General features: G+C 42.7%; 1 protein-coding gene across 2 annotated transcripts in view; it reads left to right on the plus strand.

Annotated features, from left to right (window-relative positions):
* Positions 1 to 15896, plus strand: part of LOC121330573 (BAI1-associated protein 3-like) — a 39555-nt gene that overhangs the window by 16031 nt on the left and 7628 nt on the right. For both annotated transcript variants that reach the window (XM_041277182.1, XM_041277183.1), the window contains 19 exons: positions 5747 to 5834; positions 6869 to 6955; positions 7609 to 7716; positions 8158 to 8217; positions 9788 to 9854; positions 10482 to 10695; positions 10918 to 10962; positions 11199 to 11276; positions 12081 to 12186; positions 12356 to 12463; positions 12622 to 12714; positions 12805 to 12908; positions 13054 to 13171; positions 13319 to 13443; positions 14026 to 14116; positions 14240 to 14296; positions 14604 to 14701; positions 15325 to 15376; positions 15731 to 15882. In XM_041277182.1, coding sequence (XP_041133116.1) covers positions 5747 to 5834; positions 6869 to 6955; positions 7609 to 7716; positions 8158 to 8217; positions 9788 to 9854; positions 10482 to 10695; positions 10918 to 10962; positions 11199 to 11276; positions 12081 to 12186; positions 12356 to 12463; positions 12622 to 12714; positions 12805 to 12908; positions 13054 to 13171; positions 13319 to 13443; positions 14026 to 14116; positions 14240 to 14296; positions 14604 to 14701; positions 15325 to 15376; positions 15731 to 15882 — 1851 coding nt within the window. The remainder of the gene's footprint in view (positions 1 to 5746; positions 5835 to 6868; positions 6956 to 7608; positions 7717 to 8157; positions 8218 to 9787; positions 9855 to 10481; positions 10696 to 10917; positions 10963 to 11198; positions 11277 to 12080; positions 12187 to 12355; positions 12464 to 12621; positions 12715 to 12804; positions 12909 to 13053; positions 13172 to 13318; positions 13444 to 14025; positions 14117 to 14239; positions 14297 to 14603; positions 14702 to 15324; positions 15377 to 15730; positions 15883 to 15896) is intronic.

The following is a 15896-nucleotide window of genomic DNA, read 5'->3' on the forward strand; positions in this document are numbered from 1 at the left end:
AAAAAAGAAAAGCAAAGTAGGATATAAACTGATGCAGTGCTGCTTTTGTTTGGCTAAGTGCAAACATACAGTATATTGAATGCATTTGTTTCTTTACTTGGATTTTAATTGTGTGATTAGCATTAAAAAGGTATCGGGGGATTTAACACCGTGACTGAATATGAATAACACAGAGGCGACTGTCCTTAGGCCGCTGATGATATTATTCACTTGAATTTTTCAGGCTGACTGACGGTGGTGTGTCAGCTCAGCTTACAGTGTGAATTGATTAGAGCCTTATGAAATCTTTTTTTTAAATGTCTTGTTTTTCATCTGGGAGGCTTGATCATAATTATAATATACAAGAGAGTGAGAGAGATAAAGGGAGGGGGCGCATTTTAGTCAATTAAAGCTTATGCCGTATACAAGAGAAAGCAAGTAGTGAATGCAGTGTTGGATTAAAGGCTAGAGTCTGTCACCAGCCTAAAAAAATCAGTATTGCAGACACCAGCTGGAGAGATGTCTGCATAATAATTAGGGTAGATGGACCTAAAGACAGCAGCTGGCGAGATTTGATGTGACTTCACACACTCCAGATCTAGGTACCGTAATCCCATGTATAATCCTTGCTTTTTCCCAAAAAATTTGCACATCTGGATATTGCATTTCCCCCACCTGCTGTATTTTCAGGATTTTGTGGGTTGCAGTTGAGAAGAATTGTGGGATTTTGATTTGTGTTTCACCTCGGCTCTTGAACAGTGTTGCTATTCAAATCCCTTGTTGAAATGAGATGACTGTTGCACACTGTACTGGCTGGCTGGAATGCCTGTTTGCAGATGATTAGCAGACAATAACATACAGGCTTAGCCATGGACAGGGGTTCACTTAAAGAGGTACCGAGTCTATTTAAAACAATGATGTCACTATGATGCCGTCAGCTCCACAGTAGCTTCTTAATAGATGTGTAATAGCCTGTGTGAGACTGTATTATACTGCAAAGCAAGATATTCAATTTAGTTTACAAACCCTTATACTTTAAGACCTGAGGGGTTGACCAGATTTGGACCCTACCCCGCAACTAAAACACACCTGCTTTAAAAGACCAGCAATCTTCAGTGGGTTACATTTTCAGAAGGGCTATTATTCTCTACTTGCGTCTTCCATCATAAAACATTATATAATTCTGCATTTGTGAAGTCTGTTGATTAGCCGCTTCAGTCAAAGAGACACTCTTAAACATGTGTTAATATGCCAGTGCTGCCTGGAATAACGTTATTGCATGTCTATCTTAGAAACTAAAACCTTGGAATGAATCATTACTTATTGGTTACTGTGCCTTTAACTAATGTGTATAGTTTGTTTGTGCTCTTGAAGTTGTACTTTGGTTGTACTCTTGAAGTTGCGAGGAGGGTGGTGAGCTGTGCCTCAGAGGGATCCAGAGTAGCATGGGTTAACTAGTGGGTACCCGACTCTGTAGATATAGATTGGAACTGTGGAACTAGGCTTAAAACATTTGACCACTGCGTCTGGACTCTCTATGCTGCCTTCTGCGCTGGATTAACATCAAACCAGTCTCCCCAGTGTTACAGTTTACAACACATGGGGTTTAAAAGCCACTGATGTGCTCTAGGCAACATGTTTTGTTAGCTTTTGTGCTTGTGTTACAACATCGTCATGCACATGTTTTCATGGCTTTTTTGCATTTTTTTCGGGAAGAATAAATCTAATTTCACTTCCTTATGACAGCTTCTCTCCTCCATAAAAATGTTAATGATCTCATTAGTGTCCTCGCGGGTGCTCGGAATCGAATTGTGAACTCTTGAGGTGAGCCTCAACTTTATAGCTGAGGGGAGTAGGAAGGGGTTGTATTTGGGTGTTTGCAGACTCGGTAGGCAGCGTGCTGACCTTTGGGCTTCAAGGTCATAGATAGTTTCGTGTGTTGGGGGAGGAGGCGGCAGTCACAGTGGGGCTACATCACATGAGAGAGTTGCACAGGCATTGAAAATTACTGATGAAACCAAACATTATCACAGTTTCGCATTATTGGCAAACTGTCCAAAAATGACAGTATTATTTAATCACAGAAGCAAGTGGTTACCAGTACCTAATGAGCTCCACAATGACAGGAAGCAAACACAGCGATACAAATAGAAACACCATTCACTGCGTAGGAGTGACACTGGAAATATAGCATTAACAATAAGGAATTTCTGGATTCATTGGCGTTTTAAAATCGTGTTGTGCTGGGAGGGTGGAGCAGATCTGAAACTCCAAACCCTCTAATTAATAAACAGCATGTTTAACCCATCGGGGCGATTCAGCTAAGGCAAGTTTACTGTTTCCATTTCCAATAGGACCTGGTTATATTTTTCTGATTGGAATGGGACTGGTCATCTTTAATAGCTCATTTATTACAGAATCCAATAACCCGGCTTCTGATAACCAACCCATGTTTACCAGCGTCTGGCGCTGTTTGAGGGCCCACACTTGGTTTAAGGTTAGCTAAGCTTGTATCTGGAAAGAAAACAAGGATATTTATTGAGCTGCTGAGTTTGTCTTGGTCTTGGCCCCTATGCAATTACGCTGCCAGTATTTTAGTGGCTGTTTTGCATGCAAACTCCTGTCACCCCCAATGCCTTGGAAATTTAAAAAAAAAAATTTAAATTATGTTCTGTTTTTGTTTTTGCTTCTGTTTATATTAACTACAGTCAGTACATAAAGCAATGCGTTATTGATTAAATCTGTAGATAGGATTGTAATTGTCAGTGCGGATGGAAAGTAAATAAGCTGTAAAGAACTCCGCTGGAGCTGAAGAGGAAGGAATGATGTAGGTCACTTATCTTTCTCAGCCGTGGAAATATACCATTCTGTTGAAAATCATGGTGCGTTATACACAAGTCCCCACTCTCTCAATTCTAGTGCTAGGAGTTATTTAAACACACTTGACCTTGGATTCAAGTGAATTAAAAGAGCTCATCCACTTCAATCCAGTACCAATGTACTGCAGAACAGAATACATTTGTTAATTTGGAAAAGCCTAAAGGTTAAATAGATGCAAATGCAGTGGGCGGTTTCCTTTTTCCATCCTGTTTGGTAACCACTCAGAGTTGTTTTTCTACACTACTGAGATTGTAGAGCACCAATGATTCTTCCTGCAAGCTCAAAGCCAAGTAGAGACGCCTATAGAGAACAGAAATCCATTCAATCTGTCCAGAAAAAAAAACAGAAAGCATGCCCAGCTCTGGCCAAAACCTTTGCACCCCCTCACACCCCCCCCCCCCCCCCCCATATAGAATTAACTCATTGTGCTTCATAAAGTCGAGTGAAACCTGCAGAATAAAGCATATTAGCATATTAAAAAATGTGACATTTCGAAATCTAACATGCAATACTTGTGCTACTATTATTGTTTTTTTGAGTTGTCTCAATCCTGAAATTCTAGCTGATGCAAAACTTTTGGCCATAGCTGTACAGTCATCTATACAGGTTCCGCTCTCTCTCTCTCTCTCTCTCTCTCTCTCTATATATATATATATATATATATATATATATATATATATATAAAATATATAGAAAACTATTTGAAAAACTGGAGAGCAACAGCTGAAGTTGAAGATTAAGAAAAATTAATCTGAAAACGTTAGGGACTGTAGTCTTTTTAATGTGAACGTTTTAGTCGTGAGGGCTTCCCTTTTAAAACCTGTGTAAGCTAAGGTGTGTGGGAGGCAGCCAGTCTCCTAGCAACGGTGTAATAGATTTGTTGTGTGAGATCTGTGCAAGCAAGGAAATCTTGGCGGTCCAGATGGCTGGGCCTCGGGATTTGCAAATAAAGGTGATTGCTCCGAAGGCATCTGATCGAACAGTTACTAACACAACATCTCAAAACGATAGGACTGGAGCAGCTGCCTGTTCAAATTAACCACAAGGTTACAGATGGCAAAACAAAAAAATAATTATCATTTTACTTGGTGGAGAAGTGTTTATTGCCAGCCTTTGAAAGAAGAAGCGAATGTTATAGGTAACAGAGGCCAGTGTTTTGTACTGCTGTGCAGTAATGTGTGTGTAAAACTGAAGCCACTCACCTACCCACTCGCCCACATTCATAAATTAATTCAGTCTAAATATAAGAAGACTGTCTTCCATCATGAATATGCACAGCAGAATTATCAAGCTGGTCTTCTAAACACATCCTCAGCTTTCTCTGCATGAAATGAAACCTCCACAAGTCACTGTACATTGCACTGTCCAGGACTAGCCAATGTTGACCCTTCCACTCCTGGTCTTTGTTCCAACCCTGTTTTGAATTGTTTAATTGGACCAATTAAACCTCCGTCCAAACCCTGACCTAGCGTTCACACTTTTAGCCACAGGCACAAGAGTATTTTTGACACATCGAACACAGGGTATTTCAAAGTGGGCGACGCAGAGCTGTCATTGTCCTATGGTAGACATTCTCTGAAGTTTTAATTTTTAAATAAAAAAAAGTATAGTTTTTAAAACTGTTTTTAATCAATGTGCCCTGGTTCTGAGCTGAGCTTTGGAAATCTGGTCACCCTAGGGAAGACATACCGCTCTCAACTAGTTATGATTTCCCCAATAAATTGTAACCGTAACCCACTCAAATCGGGTATGCAGAACAATCGCGTCCACCCTAATTGAAAAATCAGTACACAGTCTTTTCTGCTTTAACTGCATGACTCAGCGGTGTTTGGGTTCAATTTGCACGTTCAGTTTTTCTTGTCATAGGCTGGCCACTTATTTATGGAAAATAATTTTGCTTTGGAGCACCTTGCAAACAATACTGTAACAACGTTTCTGTGGCCTGTAGTGCTGTATCGGACAGGCTTCACAATATGCTTATGGGAATGATGACAGTGTTATTTAGATGCCTTTCTCTTAATATTTGCTTATTAAAGTAGGCAGGTGGTTGTTGTAACATCGCATTGTTTGTTTGTTTTGTACATTCTAAAGAGGCTGGCTGCTTTGATTCACATACATGTATTTTAATGGGGAGGGGTCATGTCTTTCTTTCAATGTTAATTGGAGTTTAAAGGTGGATGATCCTTGATAAAATCGAACCGTTTCTTTACTGAGGCATGCATACCAAGAGCAGCTGGCCCATGCTGAAAATTTGTAGCTAATTTTGTAGCTTAGTTGGACCATTTCATTTTATGAGGTAGCGGCTTTTTTTTCTCCATTTGAAGCCGGAAACCTAACCGCATTTATTAATGAATGTTATTAATGGCTCTTTGTAAGTAGCGGGGCGAACATCAAATGTGTTTTCATGACCTTCTCCTCTGGGACCGACATAATGGGATAAGCTGAGACCAGACACACAAACAGAATTTATAAGAGGTGAAGTAACCAGAAAAGACCTAGCATACTGATGAAAGCACGATAAAGATGCGTATTGCTTGTTTCAACTTATTTAAGCACAGACGGGAAAAGAAATCCAAAAGACCAAAGAACAAAACTACTGTTAAGGGAGACTGTATAACTTTATTTTACTTGTATCATCTTAAACTTTGGCCCCTGCATTACAGCAACATTTATGGACTCTGAAAATCACCCCTTTTAGGAAGCTTTGGCTGCGTAACTTTAAAAATATGTTCCACCATGCTTTTAGCATTCATTACAATGCAGGAGGTTGTTATCTACTCAGAATGGAAGGGGCCATTTCAATATTCAAAACGTTTCTCGTTGAACTTTCTTGAAGTGTCTTTTCGTATTTCTAAATTTAACAAGCTGTAACCCTTGTCTTTTCCAGGGGTGACGGAGGGAACGGTGAGTTTTTTGAACGGATGAAAAGCATTCTTCAAAAACAAGAAAACATGCAGCGCTCTGCCCAAAGCGAGGTATGTGAGTGACAGCCATTTGTGTTCCAGGCTCTCATTTGGAACAGCGCCTTGCTAGAAGCTGTCACTTTTATCAAATCAAAGGGCTACTTTTATATCATCTACATTGTTGTGATATTCAATGAAGGCTCAGATCCTTTAATAGACTAAACATGAAAAAAAGAGACTGGGTTTAATATGTATAGGCATATTTCTATTTTGCATGTTTACTTTTGCAGTTATTTCAACTTTTACTGACAGTTCGCCAGAACAGTATTCAATTCCAGTGGTTTGCAATGTATAGAGATGCTGCAAAAGGTGGAAACGTTAAAAAATTAAATTAAAAAATTTAAAAAATGCAAGATTCTCTAACCAGAACATTATATCCATCTGTTTCGGAGGTGAAACTTCACTAAATTGTGGTTGGTTTATAGCGGACTCTTAACTGGGATTGACTGCTGCTGGCATCCTCTTCTATTGATTTATTAGACTGTGTGTTACTGGAAAAGGTCAGGTCCCAGGTGAGCTCAAAGACTGCAGGTGCTGTGGGAGGAAGTTTTAAAATATCAAATTAAGCTGCTCAGAGCTTACAGGCAGCCGTCTCGTCTGGTCAGAGATGCTCCCAAGGCCATGGCTAAAAGAGGACGGCGTTTTATAACACAAACACATAGGAGAGAAAGGCTGGAAACTTGGAGCAATAAGACGGCTTTTATTTTCCTGCCCTTTCACGACATCAGAATCTTCGAGGGGAGGTGTACATGTGTTCTTTATTAGGATGCTGTGTGTTCTGTGTCTGGAGGTGTGATTGAGCAGAGCCAGGGAGTAACGCAGGTCAGAAAGAACATCACAGACAGCATCATATACAGCATTAGGCTATTCTCTGATAAACTGGATGGCCACTCCCTGTGCACTACCTGTCATAAATGTTCAGAATTCATTCCTCTTTACTTAAAAGACATTTCAAAATATTCTAAATGGTAACCATGATGTCTTGCATATGCACCCTATATAATGCAAAGTGATACATTTCTAGCACATTCCCTTCCTGGACACAGGGTCCCCTGGAGAGCAGGGCTCCACCCCCACCAGAGACCCCAGGACAGAGCCGAGCTGCAGAGAGACCCAGCTTAACAAGGAGAGAGGTGAGTGGGGCGGGCACAGCTGCCCTGGGCAGAATGGAGCGCGGGGAGGATAATGAGCCAGCCTGTTTAATAACCGCAGCACTATCAGTCCACATGCAATTATCTAATGATCCTGATTCCACCATTGACTTGTATTGTGTTCAGCTAATTCAAGGGTAAATTAAGCAATTAGAGTTGTTCTCTTGGTTTGGGTCCTGTCTAGTTAATTGCAGCAGTGCCTACACTGAATGGGTGTTTTGTGAGCAGATACTGTAGCACCGTGCTATCTTCATCCTGATGATTTACCAAAGTCAAAAGAGAAACTGGAGAGAGTGGGAGGCTACAGGCTTATTACTGGGTAGATAAATAACCTGCATACAGAACAGTCTGTCCTCAACAATCTCCGTTCCACTGATCAGCCTGCGTAGGGTCTGTTGAGATTAATAAATCATTCAAACCATTACACCCTTTCTTGCGTTTAACATCTTTTTCATAGGCAGAAATACAGAGGAGGGCACTGATTATAAAATTGCGTTTTATTCTGAACATTTAGATCTTTATTGGGAACATTCAGATGTGCCGCTGCTTTATCAGTCATCAGAGTGCAGTCTGGGCACAGTGTGAAAGTGGCAGTCAGACATGTGGGTGAAAGCCTGTGCTGCTTGTCTCCACAGCTGGACCTGCTGTATGAAGAGGGTCTGTACACCACGGTGAACCGGGTCGGTGTGGCCTCAGGGGAGTATGTCACCAGCGAGGGAGAGCTCTTCAGATACCTGCAGGAGGTGAGCACAGACGTGGCTCTGCTGTCTGAGTCACTCGAGTCATTGCCACAGTGAAGGGAGAGACTGTGGGTTGGATTGGTTTTACCCGATTCGGATTTTCAAAGGAGAAAAACACCTGTTCATTTTAACAAAACTAGAACCAAACAACTACCATAAGGACATAAGAATATGTGTTATGTATTCCAAAATCTCTTAACCCCTTCAGGTACACAAGGAACTGAGCTGCTGTTCAAACGGTTTCTTCTTAAAATACATTTCAGGGTGACTCAAGTATCAGGAGAGAAGTGCCCATTTGGATGACGAAATTTTAAACCCTGTTTCTTGCACTTCATTGCAATAAAAATAAAAAATAAAGTTAGTAACATTTGTATTTGTGGGATACATATGTCCCTTGTAGCTAAAAGGGTTCAACTCTCAGAACTGTTCATTCTGTGTCCCCAGGTGTTCAAAGTAGGACCAGATGAACATGATGTCATTCTACAGAGAGTCAAGGAGGCAAAGGTAACATCTGTCATTGTGGTCAAGGTTGACAGGAGAGTGGTGAGGGGGAGGGAGGGGGAGAATTCCCTTTCGTTACTTATGGTATTCAGTTTATCCCTTTGGAAAACTTGCCAGGTCCAAGAGAAGGGGAATCCATTCTTTTCATTTTTTCCCAGTATTTTATTACTATGTTTATCTTGGGCTGTGTCCAATAGAAACCATGATGGTTTTAAATAAAAGTAATTGTGGCACATCCAGTAAGGGCGCTCCGCCTGGAGTGCAGGATGCGCCCTATAGGCGAACGCAGGTTCGAATCCAGGCTATGTCACTGCCGGCCGTGACCGGGGGTTCCTAGGGGCGGGGCACAATTGGCCGAGCGCCGCCTGGGTAGGGAGGGGTTAGGTCGGCAGGGGAATCCACGGTTCACCTCGCACCAGCGCCCCCTGTGGCTGATAGGGCGCCTGCAGGTCTGTAGTGGAGCCATTCAGATCTGTGTTGTCCTCCGGCACTATAGGTCTGGTGGCTTCGCTGTGGATCCGCAGTGCAAAAAATGACGGGTTGGCAGGAGCACGTTTCGGAGGACTTGCGTTCCAGCCCCCGTTTCCCGAGTTGCCAGGGCATTTGCAACAGTGAACCAGGATAAAAATAAAAATTGGGCATTCCAGATTGGAGAGAAAACTGGGGTAAAAACTATTGGCGATGCAAAAGAAAAAAGAAATAGAGCCCTGTGACATTTTACTTCTAACACTTTTAAAGATCAAATACAGTCATTTAAAAAAAAACAGTCTCTTGCAGCGAGGGGTTGGTTTACACATGACCCTGGAGCACAAAGTGCTCTTTTCATTATCTAAACAGCAGCAGGGCTTGGATCTGTCACATTGAATAGACAGCATGTTTTTAATAGACTCTCTCAATGAGGAACGGTGCCAGCCTTTTCTTTCACAGGTCTATTCTTCAAGCCTCTTTTTAAAAAGACACTGACCCTGGTTTTCTCAGTTTCTTTATATCCCCCTGACCCACACACACTGATTGTCTGAAGCAGATGAATAGATTGTAGCACATTGCATCTCCCCCGTTTGTGCATCAGTGCCAGTTTCCAGCAATTTAAAGTGCCTGTGCTTGCCCTGTACGTTTCTGCAGCTGGCTGAGTGATCAAATTTACTTTATAGCACATTCCTGAAAGCCCTGGAAGTAAAAACTATTCTGTGTCAGTGCCCAAGGTTGGAGTAATATGCACCCTAGTTCAAAACTTTTTTTAGGTGTTGCACCTATTCTCCCAGTACTGCAGAGTATAATGACTTTGCAGCATCACACTACAACTCATCTGTGTGAAGTTTATACTCCTGTGAGATGAAATGCAGAACCCCCAGCAGAACCATAATCAATGGATGTGGGACACCTATTACCAGAGGTGCGATACAGTGATACAGTAACGGATTGCTGGAGTGTATTGGTTCATAACACCATGACTCTGTTGGTTGGTTAAAAGATGGACCAATTGTTGCCTTTAGAGAGTGTTTAAAACTTGACTTGCTTGATAAGCCTCCTTTCTCATGTTCTGATTCTAACTGCCCCATTCTGTTTCCCTCAGCGCGCGAGTTACGCTTTAAAAGTCTCTGTCATGGAAGGGAAAAATCTCCTGGCAAAAGACGCCAATGGTAAGGCCTTTCAACCAGCTACTGTACTTGTTTTAAATTTGTAAAATGCATTTGAAAGAATTGTGCATGTTTTAACAGTGTAAGCATAAGAACTTGTTCTGTGTTGCAAGTGAATGTTTTTATAACCTCCATTCTTATGCATGGAAAGCATCTCTGATAGAGATGCAGTGTTTGAGATTCCTATTGGACTGCAGGAGCTGGCAGATTAGCATGGTGTTCTGTCGGCTGAGCTGCCCTCTTCTTTTGGGTCATGAATACACGACTGCTGCTACTCACAGGATTGATTGAAGCGTATTCTGCTTCGATGCAGATACAATGGAGACCTTTAAAGAAACTTGCATGCAGAAGTAATACAAAGGCTTGCATGCAGAAGTAATACAAAGGCTTGCATGCAGAAGTAATACAAAGGCTTGCATGCAGAAGTAATACAAAGGCTTGCATGCAGAAGTAATACAAAGGCTTGCATGCAGAAGTAATACAATTGGGTTCATTGCTTAACCACTCATTTAATTTGTTTTACATCCAGTTTCATTTACTGAGCACTTTTTACATTTGCTTGACACACATCTTTATTTATTTTACGCTCCTGTTTCACTCGCTTTACGCTGCTCTTTCATTACGTTGCAGGGTACAGCGATCCGTACTGCATGCTGGGGATTCTTTTGGGACAAAGCCCCAAAGAAACAGAGGAGAAGAAGGAGAGGAAATTCAGCTTCCGGAAGAAAAAGGACAAGTTTGAGAAGCGATCCAGCATCCGGGAAGTCCTGCCTGCCAGATACATCCAGGTCACAGAAGTGAAGCCGGAGACCCTGAACCCAGTGTGGAACGAGCACTTTGTCTTGTAAGTCCTTTCAGAGGGCGTGGGCTCTCTATATTATGCACTTGTTTTCCTCATCTGAATCTGAAGACAATGTGTTTTAAATTAAAACCGACATTGCAGAGCACTTAGTCCCACCCCCAGTGAGAGACTTAAAAAAAATCCCAAGAATGTTCCCCCCTTCATACTGTGCTTCTCCATGTCAGTATTTTTCACTAATGTACAGTATGTGCTTCTGTTTTGCAGTGAAATAGATGACGTGTACAGCGATCAGCTCCACTTGGACATATGGTGAGATACTAGCAATCTATACCCTGTAAAATGCTTTAATCAGGCAATGCGACTGCAGATGGAGGTACTCTGTCCTTTAGCCAAGGGAGGAGTGGGAGGAGGAGGAATTATGTACTGGTATGTCATAATCCTATCCCTTGAGTTTGATTGCTGTTATAAAACGGCGTGGTTTGTGGTGCGTTAGAGCTAAACATATCCCCCCCAAAGAGTCCACATGTAGCTCTTGTGTTTTCCAGGGATCACGATGATGACGTGTCTGTGTCCGAGGCCTGCAAGAAGCTCAATGAAATCAGCGGCTTCAAAGGCATGGGCAGGTGAAAGCACAGGAATGCATGGTAGAGAAGCGCGACTGGTGGGGGAGAAAAACCATGGGAGACTGTGGTAAAGCATGGGTGCCTTGCAGATCTAGAAAAGTCATACATTGTAGGCAGTTGATTGATGGTCAAACTTACAGTCAACCGCATCATGACACAATGTATCAGTGTAACAAACAAACCATTTTCAATTGCAGTGCATGTTTTCCTTCGTAAGTACAGGCAGCGGGTGGAAAGTGTTTTTATCTTGCCGGAGCGTTCATTGTGTGAGTGGTCTCCTTGCTGGAGCGCTCAGTGTATGTGGTCTCCTTGCTGGAGCGTTCAGTGTGTAAGTGGTCTCTTTGCTAGAGCGCTCAGTGTATGTGGTCTGTTTGCTAGAGTGCTCAGTGTATGTGGTCTCTTTGCTAGAGTGCTCAGTGTATGTGGTCTCTTTGCTAGAGTGCTCAGTGTATGTGGTCTCTTTGCTGGAGTGCTCAGTGTATGTGGTCTCCTTGCTGGAGCGTTCAGTGTGTAAGTGGTCTCCTTGCTAGAGCGCTCAGTGTATCTGGTCTCCTTGCTAGAGCGCTCAGTGTATGTGGTCTCTTTGCTGGAGTACTCAGTGTATGTGGTCTCCTTGCTGGAGCGTTCAGTGTGTAAGTGGTCTCCTTGCTAGAGCGCTCAGTGTATGTGGTCTCCTTGCTGGAGCATTCAGTGTGTAAGTGGTCTCCTTGCTAGAGCGCTCAGTGTATCTGGTCTCCTTGCTGGAGCGTTCAGTGTATGTGGTCTCTTTGCTGGAGTGCTCAGTGTATAAGTGGTTTCTGGCAGGTATTTCAAACAGATCGCCAAGTCAGTGAGAGCCAACGGGACAGCGGGTGCTGCGGTGGAGGAGAACGTGGACGATTTCCTGGGCTGTCTGAACATCTCCATTCACGTAAGTGTCTTAGATACGCGCAGTATGCCATGGAATGAAGGGCACTATATAAAAATACATTTGTATTGTATTAGAACTTTATCACTTGGCCAAAACTACTCTCTGCAGACGTTTCTGATCATGATTTTTTATTTTTTTTTTAAATGGTAACCTCACACCTGCACTGTAGGAGATTCCTGTGGCCGGGGTGGACAGATGGTTTAAACTGGAGCCTCGATCCAGCACGTCCAGTGTGCAAGGAGAGTGCCGTCTCCTTCTGAAACTGATCACAACCCAGGTAGGAACACAGGCTAAGAACATGACAGGGCTGTGCTGTGGCAATGCTTCATTCGTCAATAGATACATCTATTGATTTTGCGTTCCCCTTGCAATAGCAGCAACTCAGTGTACTCTGTATTAAACAATAGAGCTGAAAAGCATGCTGTGTTTCTGCAGAGGGACACTGTTCTAAGCAAGAAGGATTCGTACACAATCATTCATGAGATGCTGCTGTGCCAGATCCTGGAATATGAGCATGCGCAGGTTGGGGTAAGCATGTCAGGACAATGTTGTTTCTCTTGGTTTGCTGAGTCTACACCGGTAGCGACAATGTGTTTCTTCTTCTTCTTGCTCATATAGATGGAGCCCTACAACTGGAGCGGAGACCTCAGCAAGCCAGCCTGGACCGTGCTGTCCCACCATGCAGTACAGACCGACCTTTCCCCTCTACAGCAGGCCATCATGTAAGTCCGGGGCAGACGATTTCCTTGTCTGATGGTAACAAGTCCTCTTCGCTCTTGTTGCGGAGCGAGCTGTTCTGAGCTCCCAGTGGTGAGCGTGTTTCCCTTCGTAAGACCTGCCATTTTGTCTGTTCTTCTCCTCCTGCAGCCGGTGGCAGTCCTACAGCAAACACCACCAGGTTCAGAGCATGGACTATAGCTTTCTGCTGGAGCTGCTGCGGTCCATTGAAGACAAGTGGAACCCTGCAGCGCTCCACAGAGAACTGGTGAGCAACTAAATTTACTTGGAATGGAAAAAACACTAGTAGCAATAAACATCCTTCTTCCGGCCTGTAATTAAATGTCTTGAGTTAATTCGTTTTGTTTTAGTACGTTTGCTTGGTGCTTATATTCTCCTGTTGTGTGTTCTTCAGGAGCAGAGTCTGGCGGAGAGCTTCAGCGTCTTCACAGAGTACTGCCTGGCGCTGCTGAAGAGGATGAGAGAGGTGTTCCCTGTCACCAGCACCAGCGCCATCAAACGCTTTGACTTCCTCCTGAGGTAAACCTGTGCCTGTGTCACATGGTAGATCTTGCCCCATGTCACTTCGTTCCCGCTGGGTAAACTACAACAGCTAGCAGCCAAGGCAGATCTTCCCTGGCAGACGGGGTGCAATGGTTTTGAACTTTGAAAAGTCATCAAGGTGTAACTACGCATAATCACATGTCCCTCATTGTACTTGGAAAATGTGACGGGGGACGGGGGGTGAATCTACCATGTGGCACCTGCAATCCCTACTTTAATGCAATACCTGGAGATGAAAATGATAAGAAATCCGAGCCAAGTAGTTTCGGATTGTGCTTTTTTCCATGTGCTGAATGTACTTAGTGATATGTGCAGTTCCTGATCACTGAAGAAAGCACATTGGTCTACTCCTGTTCTTTTGCAATTCTGATTTGAGTGTTTTAAAGTTATGCCAGATGAAAATGACACAACTGATTGGGTTGCTTCTGTATATGTTTTCAATGTATGTTATGTTTTTACCAGGGGCTTCAGGAAGGGCATAAAATGAGGGTAGAACTCAGGCACAGATTAACTAAGGTTAGTGTTTGCTAAACCGACATTGCACTTGTTGTCTTGCAGATGTCTTGGTCAGATTCACAGCATGCAGGCTTTCAAGAGGGTGTGCCCGTTCCGTAATGAGCTTCAGGTGGAGATCACCGCTGTGGTGAAGGTACAGTGTTCTGCTCAGCCATTGTCAGATCAATGCGAGAAGTTCAGCTCCTCTAGGAAGCGATACTATTAACGACAAGTGCCAAGCATGAAATTAAAAGTTTTTTGTTTGTATATGTTGCAGAGGAGCACACTGGAATGGTACGAAGCCACAATTTCCAGTTTCAAACCGGAAGACAGTGTAAGACTCGTTGTTTAAATGTCGTTTCCATGCACTTTTTTGAAGTTAAACTGTTACAACTCCTCATATACAAGTTTACCACAGTATTTTACAGTATGCTTGCCCTTTTTCCATGTATGCATTTACCATAGATTACCATGGTTTGCCGTGTTTTTAAAATATGCTTTAGCATACCTCTCTGTGCTTGACCATGCTTTCAGTGTGCCTCATTACACTTTGCTATGCGTTTACTATGCAGAGCTTTTCTAAGGGTCCTTTACTACTGGAATAAACTGTGGAGATCATTCATTTGTTTTGTGTTTTGCAGACTCTAGAAGCTCAGTTGAGAATCCTGGTGCAGGTGGTTGATGCCGTCCATGTGGATGTACATAGAAGTCAGAATGTGTACAACAAGCTGTTTATCAGGTACTTAGGATAAGCTCATATTGAGGCAAGTTTGCTTATAGACAAGTGAGATTGTGTTGATGCAGGGATGGCAAAAAGACTCACACTGCATAGCAGTTTGATCCATTCTTGGTTCTATTATAGTTTTTAATAAGACTCACCTGAGCTGGTTACCTGTGCACTGTGGCTAATCAAGCTTGCATTAACACCTGGGTTGGGTGACACTGCTATGCAATTATTTCCATCTCTGTCCTATTGTTTTTTATCCATTTTTTTTTTTTTAAGAATGGCAATAGGAAGAAAGTGACTGTAAATACAGCAGAGATAGAGATTGGATGAGAGAAGTGTTGCTGTACGTGTGATAATGTCTGTTATAATTAGTATTTAGTTCATTAATAATTGTCCTCCCTTTTTAAAAACAGAGCGTTGTGGTACGCTTAAAGTGAAACAACTCCTTTTTATCATTTGGATTCCCTTTTTTTTTCTCCTTTTTTCCTTAATCCTTAAATATCTGTATCGGAGAGAGATCGACTCCCAGGGATAAGAATCCTGGGCTTGTGCCTGCTTATCTTTGATTGACCTCACTTCACGGTGGCTCACACAGGGGGGAGTATTGACAGGCTGTGTTTATCTCCCCCTTGCAGCACCATGAAGGTAGATTACTACAGTATCACTTATCGGCAGCTGGAGAAACTGGTAAGAGTTTGACAAAGAGCAACGAAGGAGAGAGCCGTTCCCATTACAACACACCCTAATCCCTGCCCTGCGGCTTTCTTTTTAACTAGAAGTGTTGTTATCGTTATTACTGGAATTTAGATGAGAATTGATACTGTGGATAAAATCAATGCTTCTTTAAAGTGCCACTGCATTCCATTGAGTGTTAAGGGATTGCTACTTAGCACATAGTGCAACCTGGTGGCAGTATTGTAATAGAACAACTGGTTTAAAAATAGTAATTTTCTGATATGTTATAGGCAGGTGGGTTTTAGTGCCAGGTTAATGAAACCCTGCCTGTGTGTGTGGTGATCTTGCCCACTGTTTGTGCTTCAGGCTGCTGATGATGTCAGCGCTGCCATGGAAAGAGTTTGTGGAACTCTGGAGCAGGAAGGAGCCAAGATGACACAGAGTATGGGGGAGACATTGTTTGAGCTCTACATTACCCTGAAAGCTTTGAAACAGTATCGCGAATTCCTACCTCTAAAGTGAGTGGCACAAA

The sequence above is a fragment of the Polyodon spathula genome, chromosome 18 (genome assembly GCF_017654505.1).
Source record: "Polyodon spathula isolate WHYD16114869_AA chromosome 18, ASM1765450v1, whole genome shotgun sequence".
NCBI lineage: Eukaryota > Metazoa > Chordata > Actinopteri > Acipenseriformes > Polyodontidae > Polyodon > Polyodon spathula.